Here is a 14917-nt window from a genome sequence, read left to right as displayed (position 1 = left end):
TACTGAGTTTTATTCCCACAAATGTTTCATTTTGTGAGTGCTGCAAGTAGAATATTGCTGAAACGTTACTTAAAACACGTTCCGACCCTTTTCTTGGATTTATATTTTTATTGGACACAAAAATGAGTTTACAAGAAAGGGTACAACCCGGAACTTCAAATGGAAAAATTTTGCGGGAAGATTTGATTGCTGTACCAAGATGAGGTAAGGCAGGTTTATGAATTAAATGAACATTTAACGTGATACTGCCTCGTGATAAATCGTACATATCACGAAGCAATGTGGTATTTTATTTAATGAAAAAAAACGTGGTGATTTTGACTCTAAACGAGTTATGTTGTTGTGCGGGATTTCCGTTTTCCGTGTTATGCCTAGTCCGTTGCATTGTTTGTTTTTCCTGCTCTCGACAAGCATTTAATCATTTTTTGTTGCCCTGAGGCCAAAGTATTAAAAAACAACAACATACATACCTTTTCTTAGTTCCGTTGGAATGTTTTGATCTGTGCCCTGGTCTCTCTTGCAACAAATTGATATATCATCAAAAAATAAATTGAATTTCTCCTAAATTGATCCCTTTTCTTCATATAACGTGAAACAATCATTTCCTAAACTTATCTTTGAATATTGAAATGACCTGAAGGGATTGAATAATGATGAAAAACATTTTTCTTGATTTTGCAGTACCAGAAAAGGCAGAAGAGCCAAGATGGTGCCCGCTGCGCCAGTTGGAAACCAGGTGACCTGTTCCATCTTTTTTCAGTGTCAGAATTTCAATTATAAGACTATTTTATGGTTACTTGGGCACACTAAACAAGCTTGTAAATCAATCATTTATAAAATATAAAAATGCATTTTCCTTATATTGTATACAGAAAATCTCTTTGGATCCCGGCAACCAGTCTTCTTCCATTGATGGTGCCAGTTTCATACAAGGTCTACAACAAGAAAATGGTGAGTCTTAATTCGGTCGCAATGAACGCTAAAATAACAGGCTTATGCTACATTTTCTTGCCCAGGTAATTGTATGCATAGTACTGCCGTTGAAGAAGATTTAAATACATCACAAAACAACCAGACAGTAAAACGTAAAGTGGGGAATACACTGAGAAAGAAGAAAGAAGTTAAAGCTAGGTAAATTGTGTTGTGTATTCACATTTACTTTTAGTAAAATGAATGTTCTTAACAGTTGTTTTAATATATAAACTTACTGTACATTATAAAAATATACAAACACTAAACCCTGTTTATAAGGAAAAATCCACTTGTAGATTTTAGGTTCTCTAGATTTCACTATGTTTTGTAGACTGAATTTTATTTGATTTTTGTAATGCAATTGGTCTCAATTTCAATTAAGTGAAACAATTTCATTGAAGCAATGTATTAACAGGAATGTCTCCTTTCTTAGCCCTTTGAAGAAAGTGCAAGCAAAGATGCAAAAGTGTGTCTCAACCAAGACAAGAGCAATTGGTTCAGAGGTACCACAAAAATGTTCTTCAAAAAGAATACTGTGTACCAGTGACTATACTCTTGCCAAATGTCTGTCCTTAGGACAAACCAGACTCTGAATTTAAATCAAAAAAGAGGCCAAATAAATCGCTGATTTCAGATGATGACACAGTTGACGATACAAGCTGGGTATGTCCTTCCCTTTTTGTTTTGCAAGGAGTTACCTTCCTTCATTAATGTTGTTTTTACTTTTGATTTATTTAGAGACCAGCTCCAAAGAAAAGCCAAAATAGCAGTGTGAAGAGAATCCCCCCAAAAATGTCCACAGGTAAACAGTCAACTGTTTATATTTCAAGCTCGGAACGCTTCTAAGAATTGTCTGTTGATCTTGAAAATATATATTTTTTAAAAGCAGACAAGGTCGTAAGGGATCGGAAGAAAAGAGAAAGACCTCAGGGAGAAACAGAATTAGATGTGGTGTTGGCTAGCTTTCTAGATTTCTGTGAAGAGTACAGGTACCTGTATTGTAAAACATAGTCACTGTTAAGAAATACCAATTGAGCTATTTGTCCATACTTCAAAATGACTTTAACAACTATTGTTTTTAGGGATTCTGTGGAAACTAATGCCATCAAACAGACCATTGATTATTTTTCCAACAATGTCAAGGAGCAACTATTAGAAAAGGTTAGTGTACCGTACTCTGTTTTTTATGGAACTAAAAAAAAAGCATGTTATCTCATAATACACACAAAAAAACTCAGTGTTTTGTTCATTGACTAGTGTTGTATTTTCTTTCAGATTGCTTTATTCAAGGACCTCAACGCTCTCAAAAGAAAAAATGCTAAGGTGTTTTGGAACTAATCTTTGTAGGGAGATATACATAGTGCATAAATAACTAAAGTCGTTAACATTTTTTAACTGGCCTGAAGCGCTCTCTGGCGGTTCAGTAAGAAAATAACATGAGATGATAAGTAAATAATTTTAAACAGTAGTTGCACCTCCTGGCCACCCAAACTCATTCATTCATTTTCTGAAACTCTTTATCCTCACTAGGGTTGTGGGGGGTGCTGGAGCCTGTCCCAGCTGACTTCAGGCCAGGCAGGGCACGAGTAGACAGACAACCATTCACGTTCACACTCGTACCTAAGGGCAATTTAGATTCTCCAATAAACTATATATAAAAAAACCTGATTTATAATCCGGAGAATACGCTAATTTATAAAGTTGTTATAACCTTTTTTTGTGTGTGTCAGGTGTGCTCCAAGATCCGTACAAATACACACAAACTATTGGATGCCAAGAAGGAGCTAATTAGGTGAGGGTACCGTACACAAACTACAAATTGTTTTTTGTTTCAAGGAAGTGGCTTTATATTATCAAGTAATGATGTTCATTTGTAGATATTCCAAGATCCTTAACTTGTTAATGCTAGCTATACAGTACACTATCTTGTGTCCAGATATATTTCTTCTGTTACCAGATACTAAGTTGATGAAGTTGGTTGTATAACTTGTTGAAAAACTGTGTGCACTAACATGAATAAAAAAACGTTCCAAAGTTAATATTTTGCTTAAATAACTAAACATGAATCTGCACTACTGGCAAACTGACGGGGTAAAATAAGTGCTGGTCATGAGTAAGGGCCAATATGTCATCCCAGCCCTTAATTACACTTAAGAATTTATCAATTTACTATCACTTTTTATCATCCAATAGGGCAGAAAGTCAGGTCGGTTTACTGAAAAAGGAGAAAACTGATTTGGAAGTCCGAATACAAGATCTGCAAATAAGCCAGACTTTCCTTCGAGACATTACAGACCTCAACAAGGCTTATTTGGACTACCGCAGTGCACATCCCGAAGAGGAAGAGACGGTTTGAACACTCATTGTTTGGTTTAAAGACAAAATACACTCCCACGATGACACATATTGTTCTTCTTTCTGTTTCAGTATGATGTGACCAGTTTACCAGCCTTGCTATTGGAGACCAAGCATGCTCAAGGAATAGGAAGCTAGTGGAAATCTATCAATGATATAAACTAGAAGGAAAATGGTGAATAATATGTATATACATTTGCAAAAAAAATCTTTCAAAAGCATATTTTTCATGGTGAAGGACTGGTTAAACAAATTAAATGCATAATTTTAAACTAGTTGTCTAGTTTTTTCCCCTTCTAAACTAAAATTCTGTCTTCAAGTACCTATTTGTCTGTTGAATATAATAAACATTTATTGCTGTGTTATAATGCCTTATCTTGTAACGAGTTGATTGGTTCTTTTTGACCAATTGGGTGTGTCTCAGTCAATATGTTGCCCAATCAATTGTTCCTTTTTTTAACTTGTGCTGGCGTCTTATTGGATGAAAGTTTCAGGTTGTAATCGACGTGTAGGTATTCAAGAGACGACCTCATGTAAGTACAGTACCTATAATATTCGTGTTTACATACCTGTCAACTGGTACGTTCTCGCCGTAATTGGTACAACTGAAAGCCCATTTTTATATTGGTACGCTGTACACATGAAAATGGTACGCTAAACGGTGATTTTGAGAAAAAAAAATAAATTAAGGCACTTTCTAGCCATTTTTCACCATCCGCCATTGTTTCTTCCCGGAAACGCATGTCTGCCAAGTGATATATGTACCGGCGCCTCTGATTGGCTAAAAAAAAAAGATCATGATAAACATTTCGTTTTGTAACACTTTCACCATGTGATTTCCGTTTCCTGTTCCCTTGTTTATGTTTACTTTCATTTGATCAGCTGTTTCTGGTCTGTTTTGCAAAAAAGTAAAGTGGTAAGATTTTCCATGTATTTATACATATATGTAAGGGCGAAAACAAAATTTGGTAAGATCACAAATGGTTCGAGGTTGACAGGTATGTGTTTAGTTCAATTTTTCCGTCTTCAAACTAACGTATCCCTCTGCGTTTTGTATACAAGGAAAATATGTTCTAATTTATGTGGCGACCACTTGTTCGAAAGCAAGTGTTCTAGGCTCTTATCCTTTGTCAACACCGGGAAATGCTCTATAGTCGACATCCTTTGCATACTAGGGATCGTACAAGAGGAAATACAAACATTTCCGCAGTTTCACATTGTATTATCTCTAAGACATTTTTGCAGTGAGTTTATTTAATCAAATATACCATTTATTTTAACACGATTGAATCATTTACTTTCCAGCAATGGGATGAAGTTGATTATATTTGAAAAAGTGGACAAAGACCAAAATATGATTGAATGACAGCCATCCTAGTCACAACAACATGAGTTAATATTTCTAAATACTACTTTATCATTAAGATTAAAACAACACCACGCAGATGCGAAATAAAACAGTTTTAGATTAATCACACACTAATAATACTACATCCATATTGTGGAAGATTTTCATTACATTTCATTTTCTGAACTGCCCTATCCTCACTATGGTTCGCAGGGGGTGCTGGAACATATCCCAGCTGACACCCTGAATTGGTAGCTACCCGATCGTCGAGCACAGGGAGACGGACAATCATTAACACTCACACCATTATCATTTGTTTTAACATGAATACCTAGGACACCATAACTAGTGTCCAATCAGGCTTTTTTGCATGTTTTTTGGAATGTGGGAGGAAACTAGAGTACCTGAAGAAAACCCACACAGCCCAGAGATAACATGCAAACACCACACAGGTGAACTGACCTGGATTCGAACCCAGGAGGCCAGAGCTGTGAGCCCGACTCGCTAACCACTCGTCCGCCGGGCCACCGCAACTGACATTTTAATTTTAAAATGAATAACAGAAACTAGAGTTTACAGAAAATAGGTCAGATTTATATTCAGTATTTAAAAATTATATGTTAAAAGATTTTGTATCAATACAAAAATGTCTTTTGTTTACCAGCATTATTTAATTAAATCTTAGTTTGAATGTCTTGAAAGTGCTTTTGAATCGATGAACCGAGTTAAAGATTCGTTCTTTTGGCAAAAAAAAAAAAGATTATTCTCACATTTCACCTGCCTCTTCTGTATTATAGTCCAAAAAAAAACATGGCTGAAACTACACATGTTCCTTCGTTGGAAATGGGCGAGGACACTTTGGATGCCCAGAAACTATTTTCAAAGAGGTACAAACAATACAAATTGTTCACTGTTGCTCACTTTCATCTGTTCCGATAATGAAAAAAAAAATCTTATAATGTTTTACTTGTTCAAATGGATAAAGAATAAAAATAATGACATTAAGTGTAATATAAAATTGTCCAATGGTCAAAGTAAACATATTTCTGTTGTTTTACCTTTTATGCTACTCATGGGAAAACAACTGCTGTACTTTAAGCCAAGTCTTATGATTAGTTCCGATGAAGCCACTATAATGGGCCAATTACCTGCCAAATCACTTTCAATGGAACAATTGAGATTGAAGCTGCAAAGCAGGTTCCTCAACCACATCTTGATCACGACTCTGCACGTGAACCTTTTCAGGAAGAATCCATCAGATGGCGAGGAAACAGACTCATTACCAATCAGCAAACAGACAGCCAGCAACCCATTTCAGTACAAGATGGACTACCCAAGTGTGGGAACCTGTGTGATTATCAACAATAAGAATTTCAAGAAGAGCACAAGTAAATTCTTCAGTTCGACCTGTCTAGTGAAATAATGTGTAAACGGCTGTCTAATTCAGTCAAACGCCATATATGCCAGTATATGTCATTTTAAGCCATTTATTAACATGACCTAAAAGTATAGTTTCTTACAAAAAGTTATGGTCTTGAAATATGCATTAAAAGACAAACAAAAATATTAATGCATTAGCGATTTCAAATGCATTTTCAATTTGTGTCTCCACAGAAATGACCACTCGAAATGGGACAGACGTTGATGCTGGTCTTGCCGTAAAGACTTTTTCTGAACTTGGTTATAAGTTAAACGTGGCCAATGATCTGTCTGTGGACAAAATGATGGATCTTTTGCGTCGAGGTAATTGATTTTTATTGTTTTTTTTAAATTTTATTTCATATTATTCATCCTTTTCTGAATAGCTTATCCTCACAAGGGCATTAGGGGGTGCTGAGACAACCTGAATTGGTGGCCATCCAATTGCAGTAATTAGATATTACCGTATTTTCACGACTATATGGCGCATCGAATTTTAAGCCGCAGTGTCAGTAGCGAGTGCTATTTTGGAGAAAATGTAAGACTTTTATGTGCGCTTTATAGTCTTGAAAATACGGAACTTTGGCATTAAATCTGCTCTTTTAAATAACTTGAACAAGATTGGTTAAATTCAGTTTTCTTCATTTTCTCTGCAGTATCTAAAGAGGATCACAGCAAAAGTGCATCATTTGTGTGTGTGTTGCTAAGTCATGGTGATGAGGGCGTGATTTATGGAACTGATGGATTTGAAAAGCTTGAAAACATGTCAAGACCCTTTAAAGGACATTACTGCAAGACTCTTGTGGGAAAACCAAAGCTGTTCTTCATACAGGTTAGTTAACAGTCTAGGTTGCCACACTTTACTAATGGTTTGGCTAGGCCTGCGACTCAATTGTATTTACTGTTAAAGTACCAACGTATCTGTATCCGTTTCAGGCATGCCGTGGCACAGAAATGGATGATGGAATCGAAACCGACAGCGTAGTAGAACAATCATCAGATAAGTTACCCATGGAGGCTGACTTCTTGTATGCCTATTCTACAGCTCCAGGTAATCTGCATTTTTTTTGGAACAAAGGCTGGATTGTCTCTGAAAACGTTATGATACATTTCAGTATTTCCATTTCAAATGCCAAATTGCTCATAGTGTAAATGATCCAACAGGTTATTACTCGTGGAGGAACACGGAAAATGGCTCTTGGTTCATTCAGGCTTTGTGCGAGATGTTGCAGCGTTTCAAAGGGGAGTTGGAACTAATGCATATCATGACTCGGGTCAACCACAAAGTGGCAACGCAATTTGAATCAAATTCAAACCTGCCTGGGTTTACGGGCAAAAAACAGATTCCATGCATATCCTCAATGTTAACCAAAGAGTTTTACTTCCCGAAATAAATTGAAGATGAATTTTAGTCTGAAACAATATAAAAGTAGCATATGCGCTATACTTCAACTTCAACACAACTATATCTTTTACCATTTATCAGGTATTTCATTAAGTTTGATTTTTCTTGTCAATATCCGAATATTGTTCAACAGTTTGGGGTTTAAAGGGATATTAATAGATCATATGTGAATGCATGGTCATCATTTTTTTGTTAATCCGGTTTGTACTTTTCACAACTCATTTAAAAGAGCTTCTGTTAGAATGCTAATGCTGCCACAGTTGCCCTGATTCAGCATTTGGGGATATGTCAAGGTTTTTTTTTTAATTTTCAGGGGAAAAAGGCAAAAAAAGTGTTTTATATTCATGATGTTTTAGTTTTTAAAGACATTCATTTACTTGATGTGCTTATGATGATGTGACATTTTAAAGGGAAAGTATGGCACTGTCTAAGAACACTGAAAATTCATTCAATCTTTTAATATGAGATTGACTACTGTTGTTAAATGTTAGAAATATGTTTCCTGACCTAGACAAATCATAAAAAATTAAACTGTATACAAACTGTTTGCGAATTGCTGTGCTGTGTCACACCAAATACACAGGGAGGGTATAGCAACACTGAAACTTCTACGTGAATGCCAAAAAAAACATTGTAGTAATCCATAAAACAATGTGAGACTGGCCTAAATAATAATAACATTGTCTTGTATGTTGGGTGGCGGCTTATCACTATCAATTTCTGCAACTTTCAGTTTTGGGAGCCTCCAGTAGCGGGCCCAAGTGGGTATCGAGATAGGTTCTTATAGGCCGTCCGGCAATTAAAAATGAGGTGGTCAAGGTCCAAATAAATTAAGTCCAACATTTAAAAAGAATTAGACTAGGGACTTGTAAAGTTGAGACAAAAAAAAATCAATGTGTTTTTTCCTATCAATATTAAAAGAATACCTGTCATCAGGAAGGCATTCTTCCCATAACCCCACTCAGGTGCCATCTCTCCATTGCTCATAGTCAGCAGGCCTTAAACCCACTGCAAAAGAAGGAAAACAACATTAAAGCCACAGGAGGGAAAATAAAAATACTAGACAGACCCCTCAATGACTGCTCAGTGGTTTAAATTATTGTTGTTTATGACAGAACATCATGGCCAATGAACGACCAAACAGGCGTGTCAAACCGGTTCTTAAAGGGCTGCAGTGGGTGCTAGTTGCCCAATTAATTGTTCTTTTTTTAAAAAACTTATCTTGACATGCGCTGGCCTCTTATTGGATGAAAGTTTCAGGTTGTATTCGACGTGTAGGTATTAAAGGGACGACCTCATGTAAGTACATTACCTCTTATTGAGTGAAAGTGTCAGGTTGTATTCAACGTGTAGGTATTCAAGAGACGACCTCATGTAAGTACAGTACCTATGATATTTGTGTTTACTTCCATTTTCTGTCTTCAAACTAATGTATCTCTCTGCATTTTGTTTACTAGGAAAATGTTTAATTTATGTGGCGACCACTTGTTTGAAAGAAAGTGTTCTAGACTCTTATCCTTTATCAACACCAGGAAATACTCCAAAGTCTAAAATCTATATCATTTGCATGCTAAGGGTCGTACAAGTGAAAATAAAAGCATTCCTGCTATTTCCCATTGTATTTTCTCTTAGACATTTTTGCACTGAGTTTATTTAATCAATTATCTTCCCATTTTTTTGACACAAATGAATAATTTACTTTTCAGCAATAGGATGAAGTCGATTATATTTGGCGGAAGAAGATGTCCAATCAATTTGCACTGGAAAAAGTTGACAAAGACCAAAATATGATTGAATGATAGCCACTCTAACCACAACAATGAGTTTATATTTATAAATACTACTATCATTAAGATTAAAACAATACCACGTAGATGCGAAATAAAAAGATTTTAGATAAAAGTTCGCGGGGGTACTGGATCCTATTCCAGTTGACACCCTGAATTGGTAGCTACCCGATCGAAGAGCACAGAGAGACGGACAACCATTAACACTCACACCCATATCTAGTGTCCAATCAGGCTACCTTGCATGTTATTTGAAATGTGGGAGGAAAGTAATACCCGAAGAAAACCCACACAACCCGGGGAGAGCTGGGAGCCCGACTCACTAACCACTCGGCCACTGCAATTGACATCAATTTTAAAATGAATTACATAAACTAGAGCTTAGAGAAAAAAAAGGTCAGATTTGTATTCAGTATCTTAAAATAAAATGTAAGAAGTTTTTGTATCAATGCAAAAATGTCATTTGTTTACCAGCATTATTTCATTAAATCTTAGTTCAAATGTCTTGAATGTGCTTTTGAATCAATGAACCGAGTTAAAGATTCTTTCTTTTGGCAAATAAAAAGATTATTCTCACATTTCACCTGCCTCTTCTGTATTTTAGTCAAAAAAAAACCATGGCTGATACCACAGATGCTCCTTCGATGGAAATGGGCGAGGACACCTTGGATGCCCAGAAACTATTTTCAAGGAGGTACAAACAATACACATGAATTTTAGTGATCAAGACAAGGTTGAGGAACCTGCTTTGTAGCTTCAATCTAAAATATTCCCTTTAACGTGATTTGGTAGCTAATTGGCCCATCATAGTGGCTTCTTCAGAACTAATCATTTGACTTGGCCCATTTAATTTGCCCATTTTTGTGGCTTAGTCAAAACTAATAATTAAGCTTGGCTTATGGTACAGCAGCTGTTTTCCCATGGGTGGCAGGCATAAAAGGTAAAACAGGAAATATGTTTACTTTGACCATTGGAAAGTTTTATATCACATTCAGCATGGCATCGTGGCAGTGTGACGAGGGAAGACATTCACAAAAAGGTCCAAGTTCCTATAATTTAATGATATTATTTTTATTCTTTATCTACTTGAACATGTGAAACGAGATTTTTTTTCATTATCGGGAATAGATGAAACAAATGTAATATAAAATTGTCCAATGGTCAAAGTAAACATTTCCCGCTGTTTTACCTTTTATGCTATTGATGGGGAAAACAGCTGCTGTACTGTAAGCCAAGTCTTATGATTAGTTCCAATGAAGCCACTATAATGGACCAATTAGCTGCCAAATCACGTTAAAGGGAACATTTGAGATTGAAGCTGCAAAGCAGGTTCCTCAACCACGTCTTGATCACGACTCTGCACGTGAACCTTTTCAGGAAGAATCCATCAGTTGTCAACAAAACTGACTCATTACCAATCAGCATTGAGAGAGCCAGCAACCCATATCACTACAAGATGGACTACCCAAGTGTGGGAATCTGTGTGATTATCAACAATAAGAATTTCGAGAAGAGCACAAGTAAATTCTCCAGCTCGACCTGTCTAATGAAATAATGTGTACACGGCTGTCTTTTGTGTTCAAATTGGGTCAAACTAATTTTATCAGTGATTGATCAAGGATAAAAATGCAGAGTTACTCCCAGAAAACATGTTTGTAAAGTCTTGTGGCTGAAAAGCCCACTATGGTTTTGGGAAAATAATGTAAAGTTACCAAAAATCTTGCAATTATGACTAGTATGTATATGTTATTTTAAGCCATTTATTAAGATGACCTTAAAGTATAGTTTCTTACAAAAAGTTACGGTCTTGAAATATGCCTGAAAAAACAAACAAAAATATAATGCAATGTATTAGTGCAATGATATAGCAAGGACAAGGTTATATATATATATATATATATATATATATATATATATATATATATATATATATATATATATATATATATATATATATATATATATATATATATATATATATATATATATATATATATATATATATATATATATATATATATATATATATATATATATATATATATATATATACATATATATATATATATATATATATATATATATATATATATATATATATATATATATATATATATATATACATATATATATATACATACATATATATATATATATATATATATATATATATATATATATATATATATATATATATATATATATATATATATATATATATATATATATATATATATATATATATATATATATATATATACATATACATATATATATATATATATATATATATATATATATATATATATATATATATATATATATATATATATATATATATATATATATATATATATATATATATATATATATATATATATATATATATATATATATATATATATATATATATATATGTATATATACACATACATACATATATATACACATACATATATATATATACACATACATACATATATATATATATATATATATATATATATATATATATATATATATATATATATATATATATATATATATATATATATATATATATATATATATATATATATATATATATATATATATATATATATATATATATATATATATATATATACACATACATACATATATATAAAACGTCATTCAACCAAAAAGGTTGAAATTATGACTAGTATATGTTATTTTGAGCCATTTATTAATGTGATCTAAAAGTATAGTTAATCACATTTTAAAATATGCATTAAAAACAAACAAAAATATAAAGCAATGTATTAGTGCAATCATATAGCAAGGACACATTTGTTCACATATTGACTATATAATATATACGTTGCCATTGTGCTTTTCATTGTATCACTAGGCGTTGTTAAAATACTTTATTTTGAAACACTGATTTAGCCTGCTAGGCTTATCAAGCATTTCTCTTTTCAATTAGAGATAATTTTCAAATGCATTTTCAATTTGTGTCTCCACAGAATTGTCCACTCGAGATGGGACAGATGTCGATGCTGCTCTTGCCAGGAAGACTTTTTCTGAACTTGGTTATAGGGTTATAGTGAAGAAAGATCTGTCTGTGAAGGAAATGTTGAATCTTTTGCGTGATGGTAATTGATTTTTATAGTTTTTTTCAAATTGTATTTCATATTATTCATTATTTTCTGAATAGCTTATTCTCACAAGAGCCATGCGGGATGCTGGGAAAGCCTGAATTGGTGGCCAACCAATCGCAGTAATTCAATATTAGTTAAAATGTACTTTAGCATTAAATCTGCTCTTTTAAATAACTTGAACAAGATTGATTAGTAATTTCAGTTTTCTTCATTTCTCTGCAGTATCCCAAGAGGATCACAGCAAAAGTGCATCATTTGTGTGTGTGTTGCTAAGTCATGGCAAAGAGGGTTGGATTTATGGAACTGATGGAGTTGCAGAGCTTGAAAAGATGTCATTATTTTTTAAAGGACGATACTGCAAGAGTCTTGTGGGAAAACCAAAGCTGTTCTTTATACAGGTTAGTTAACCGTCTGGTCCTGTTTGTTTCTATCTAACTTGATACCCCCCCCCCCCCCCAAACTAAAGCGGATTGTTGGGTTTTTATGTGTTTAAATGAAATGACAAGAATATTTTTCAATGCTTTTAAATTCTTTGATGAATAATGTTTTAAAAAATATTAATATAAAATCAAACTAGAATTAGAACGTCACATAAATGCAATCCAAAGTAAATTAATCTACCAAAAATGTGACTTATACCCCAGTGCAACTTAAATATATATTTTTTCCTATTTAATGTGCATTGTTTGGCTGGTGCGACTTATTGTCCAAAAAAATTGCCGATAAGTCCTATAAAATAGTTTTTAGTCTTCTAGAAGAAGGGTGCACCATGGGATTGCTACTGTTAAAAAGCACCAACGTATCTGTATCTGTTTCAGGCATGCCGTGGCACAGCATTGGATGCTGGAATCGGAACTGACAGCGAAGTGGAACCAACATCAGATAAGTTACCCTTGGAGGCTGACTTCTTGTATGGCTATTCTACAGCTCCAGGTAATCTGCATTTTTTTGGAATAAAGGCTGGACAGCCTCTGAAAACGTTATGATACATTTCAGCATTTCCATTTCAAATGCCAAATTGCTCATAGTGTAAATGATTCAACAGGTTATTACTCGTGGAGGAACTTGGAACGTGGCTCTCATTTCATCCAGGCGTTGTGCGAGATGTTGCAGCGTTTCAAAGGGGAGTTGGAACTAATGCAGATCATGACTCGGGTCAACCACAATGTGGCAACGCAATTTGAATCATGCTCCATCAAGCCTGGCTTTCATGGCAAAAAACAGATGCCATGCATATCCTCAATGCTAACCAAAGACGTTTACTTTCCGAAATAAACTGATGATGAATTTTAGTCTGAAACAATATAGAAGTAGCATACGCGCTATACTTCAACACAACTATATCTTTTACCATTTATCAGGTATGTCATTAAGTTTGATTTCTCTTTTAATGCAACTGCTCGTATCAGAATATTGTTCAACAGTTTGAGACTTCAACGTAAATGTCAAAAAACTTAGTAGTAATCACTAAAAGAATGTGGGACTGGCCTAAATAATAATGACATTGTCTTGTGTGTATGGTGGCTTATCACTATCAATTTCTGCAACTTTCCGTTTTGGGAGATTCCAGTGGCGGGCCGTCAGGGGCCTTCAAGTATCTGAATATCCGAATCATATATTATATTTTGTCCATCAAAACTTATTAAATCATTCCAAATTGTCTACTAACTTCCTTTCATTGCTTTCCACTTGGTTGCACTTCTTCCAGATGTGTGTTTTCATATTGAATGAAGCATTTAAACAATCACATTTCAGCCATTATTTGTTGCCAGGGTCAGAAATCTGCCTCAAGGCCTTCACAATCAGTTCTGCAGGCTCTGCTGCATTAAACGAGCATCGACTGTTGCTTTAATGCTTGAAGCTGTGAATGCCAGTGATTCAGCACCCGCACCCGTGTGTGCAGTGACAAATTATCATTTTTTTATTCTAATGTCACTAACAATTATTATATTTACTAATTACAAATTTTATGGCTAAAATACCTTTACTGCAGCTAGAGCTGCGACACAAAAAACATCAATAATAACCTGGACATTATATTATTATTTTTTGTTTCTTTATATTTTTTTGTGTTGACAACTTATTTATTGATTACTTTTTTTATAAATCATTGATTGTTTATTTTTGCATTTGTTTATTGTTGCTATTTGTGCACTTCATGGTAAAGCTTTAATTCAATTCAAGATATTAAATAAATAAAATGTTACATTTTCATCGCAGTGACATTTTGCGCCCTGAAGGTGCATTCATTTTGACAGGTTCATGTAGTAGATCACTAGGTTTTTTAAATTGAAGTTTCTGAGTGATATGAGTATGCACTTCCTGGGAATTTGTGTAATGTTTTAAATTAGAATAACGAGACTAAATAGTGTTCTGTGCTTTCATTTGCTGCGAAATATGCACAGAGAGTAAGGGTGGCTGCAGACTACAGTTGAGTTGAGGAAATGAAATCGAACTCAAAGATCGTCAACGCGGGTAAGACGCTGCGTTTGGCGCACATTCAGATGTC

At 34.1% G+C, this 14917-nt stretch overlaps 3 protein-coding genes across 4 annotated transcripts; all 3 read left to right on the top strand.

Moving 5' to 3' along the window:
* Nucleotides 1-29: 29 nt before the first annotated feature.
* On the top strand, nucleotides 30-3599 carry cenpu (centromere protein U). Of its 2 annotated transcripts, none has more exons than XM_077732416.1 (13): nucleotides 30-204; nucleotides 682-736; nucleotides 873-951; nucleotides 1017-1131; nucleotides 1406-1475; nucleotides 1549-1635; nucleotides 1711-1774; nucleotides 1859-1961; nucleotides 2055-2133; nucleotides 2248-2295; nucleotides 2703-2764; nucleotides 3166-3322; nucleotides 3400-3599. In XM_077732416.1, the coding sequence occupies exons 1-13, from the start codon at nucleotides 200-202 to the stop codon at nucleotides 3463-3465; spliced, it is 990 nt and encodes a 329-aa protein (XP_077588542.1). In that variant the 5' UTR covers nucleotides 30-199; the 3' UTR covers nucleotides 3466-3599. The 2 variants fall into 2 exon arrangements, with proteins under 2 accessions (XP_077588542.1, XP_077588543.1); XM_077732417.1 differs by having other exon boundaries at nucleotides 32-204; nucleotides 1862-1961.
* A 1879-nt stretch (nucleotides 3600-5478) lies between these two features.
* Nucleotides 5479-8044, top strand: LOC144207149 (caspase-3-like). Its single transcript, XM_077732418.1, has 6 exons — nucleotides 5479-5562; nucleotides 5921-6063; nucleotides 6290-6418; nucleotides 6751-6926; nucleotides 7031-7145; nucleotides 7259-8044. Exons 1-6 carry the CDS (start codon nucleotides 5486-5488, stop codon nucleotides 7486-7488), a joined length of 870 nt encoding a protein of 289 aa, XP_077588544.1. The 5' UTR covers nucleotides 5479-5485; the 3' UTR covers nucleotides 7489-8044.
* A 2600-nt stretch (nucleotides 8045-10644) lies between these two features.
* LOC144207150 (caspase-3-like) lies at nucleotides 10645-14076 on the top strand. The gene is made up of 5 exons (XM_077732419.1): nucleotides 10645-10806; nucleotides 12274-12402; nucleotides 12631-12806; nucleotides 13227-13341; nucleotides 13454-14076. Exons 1-5 carry the CDS (start codon nucleotides 10743-10745, stop codon nucleotides 13681-13683), a joined length of 714 nt encoding a protein of 237 aa, XP_077588545.1. The 5' UTR covers nucleotides 10645-10742; the 3' UTR covers nucleotides 13684-14076.
* Nucleotides 14077-14917: the final 841 nt, after the last annotated feature.

Source organism: Stigmatopora nigra, chromosome 14 (assembly GCF_051989575.1).
Source record: "Stigmatopora nigra isolate UIUO_SnigA chromosome 14, RoL_Snig_1.1, whole genome shotgun sequence".
Taxonomy (NCBI): domain Eukaryota; kingdom Metazoa; phylum Chordata; class Actinopteri; order Syngnathiformes; family Syngnathidae; genus Stigmatopora; species Stigmatopora nigra.
Note: the sequence above shows the minus strand (reverse complement) of the source record. Positions and strands in the feature narration are given on the sequence as shown.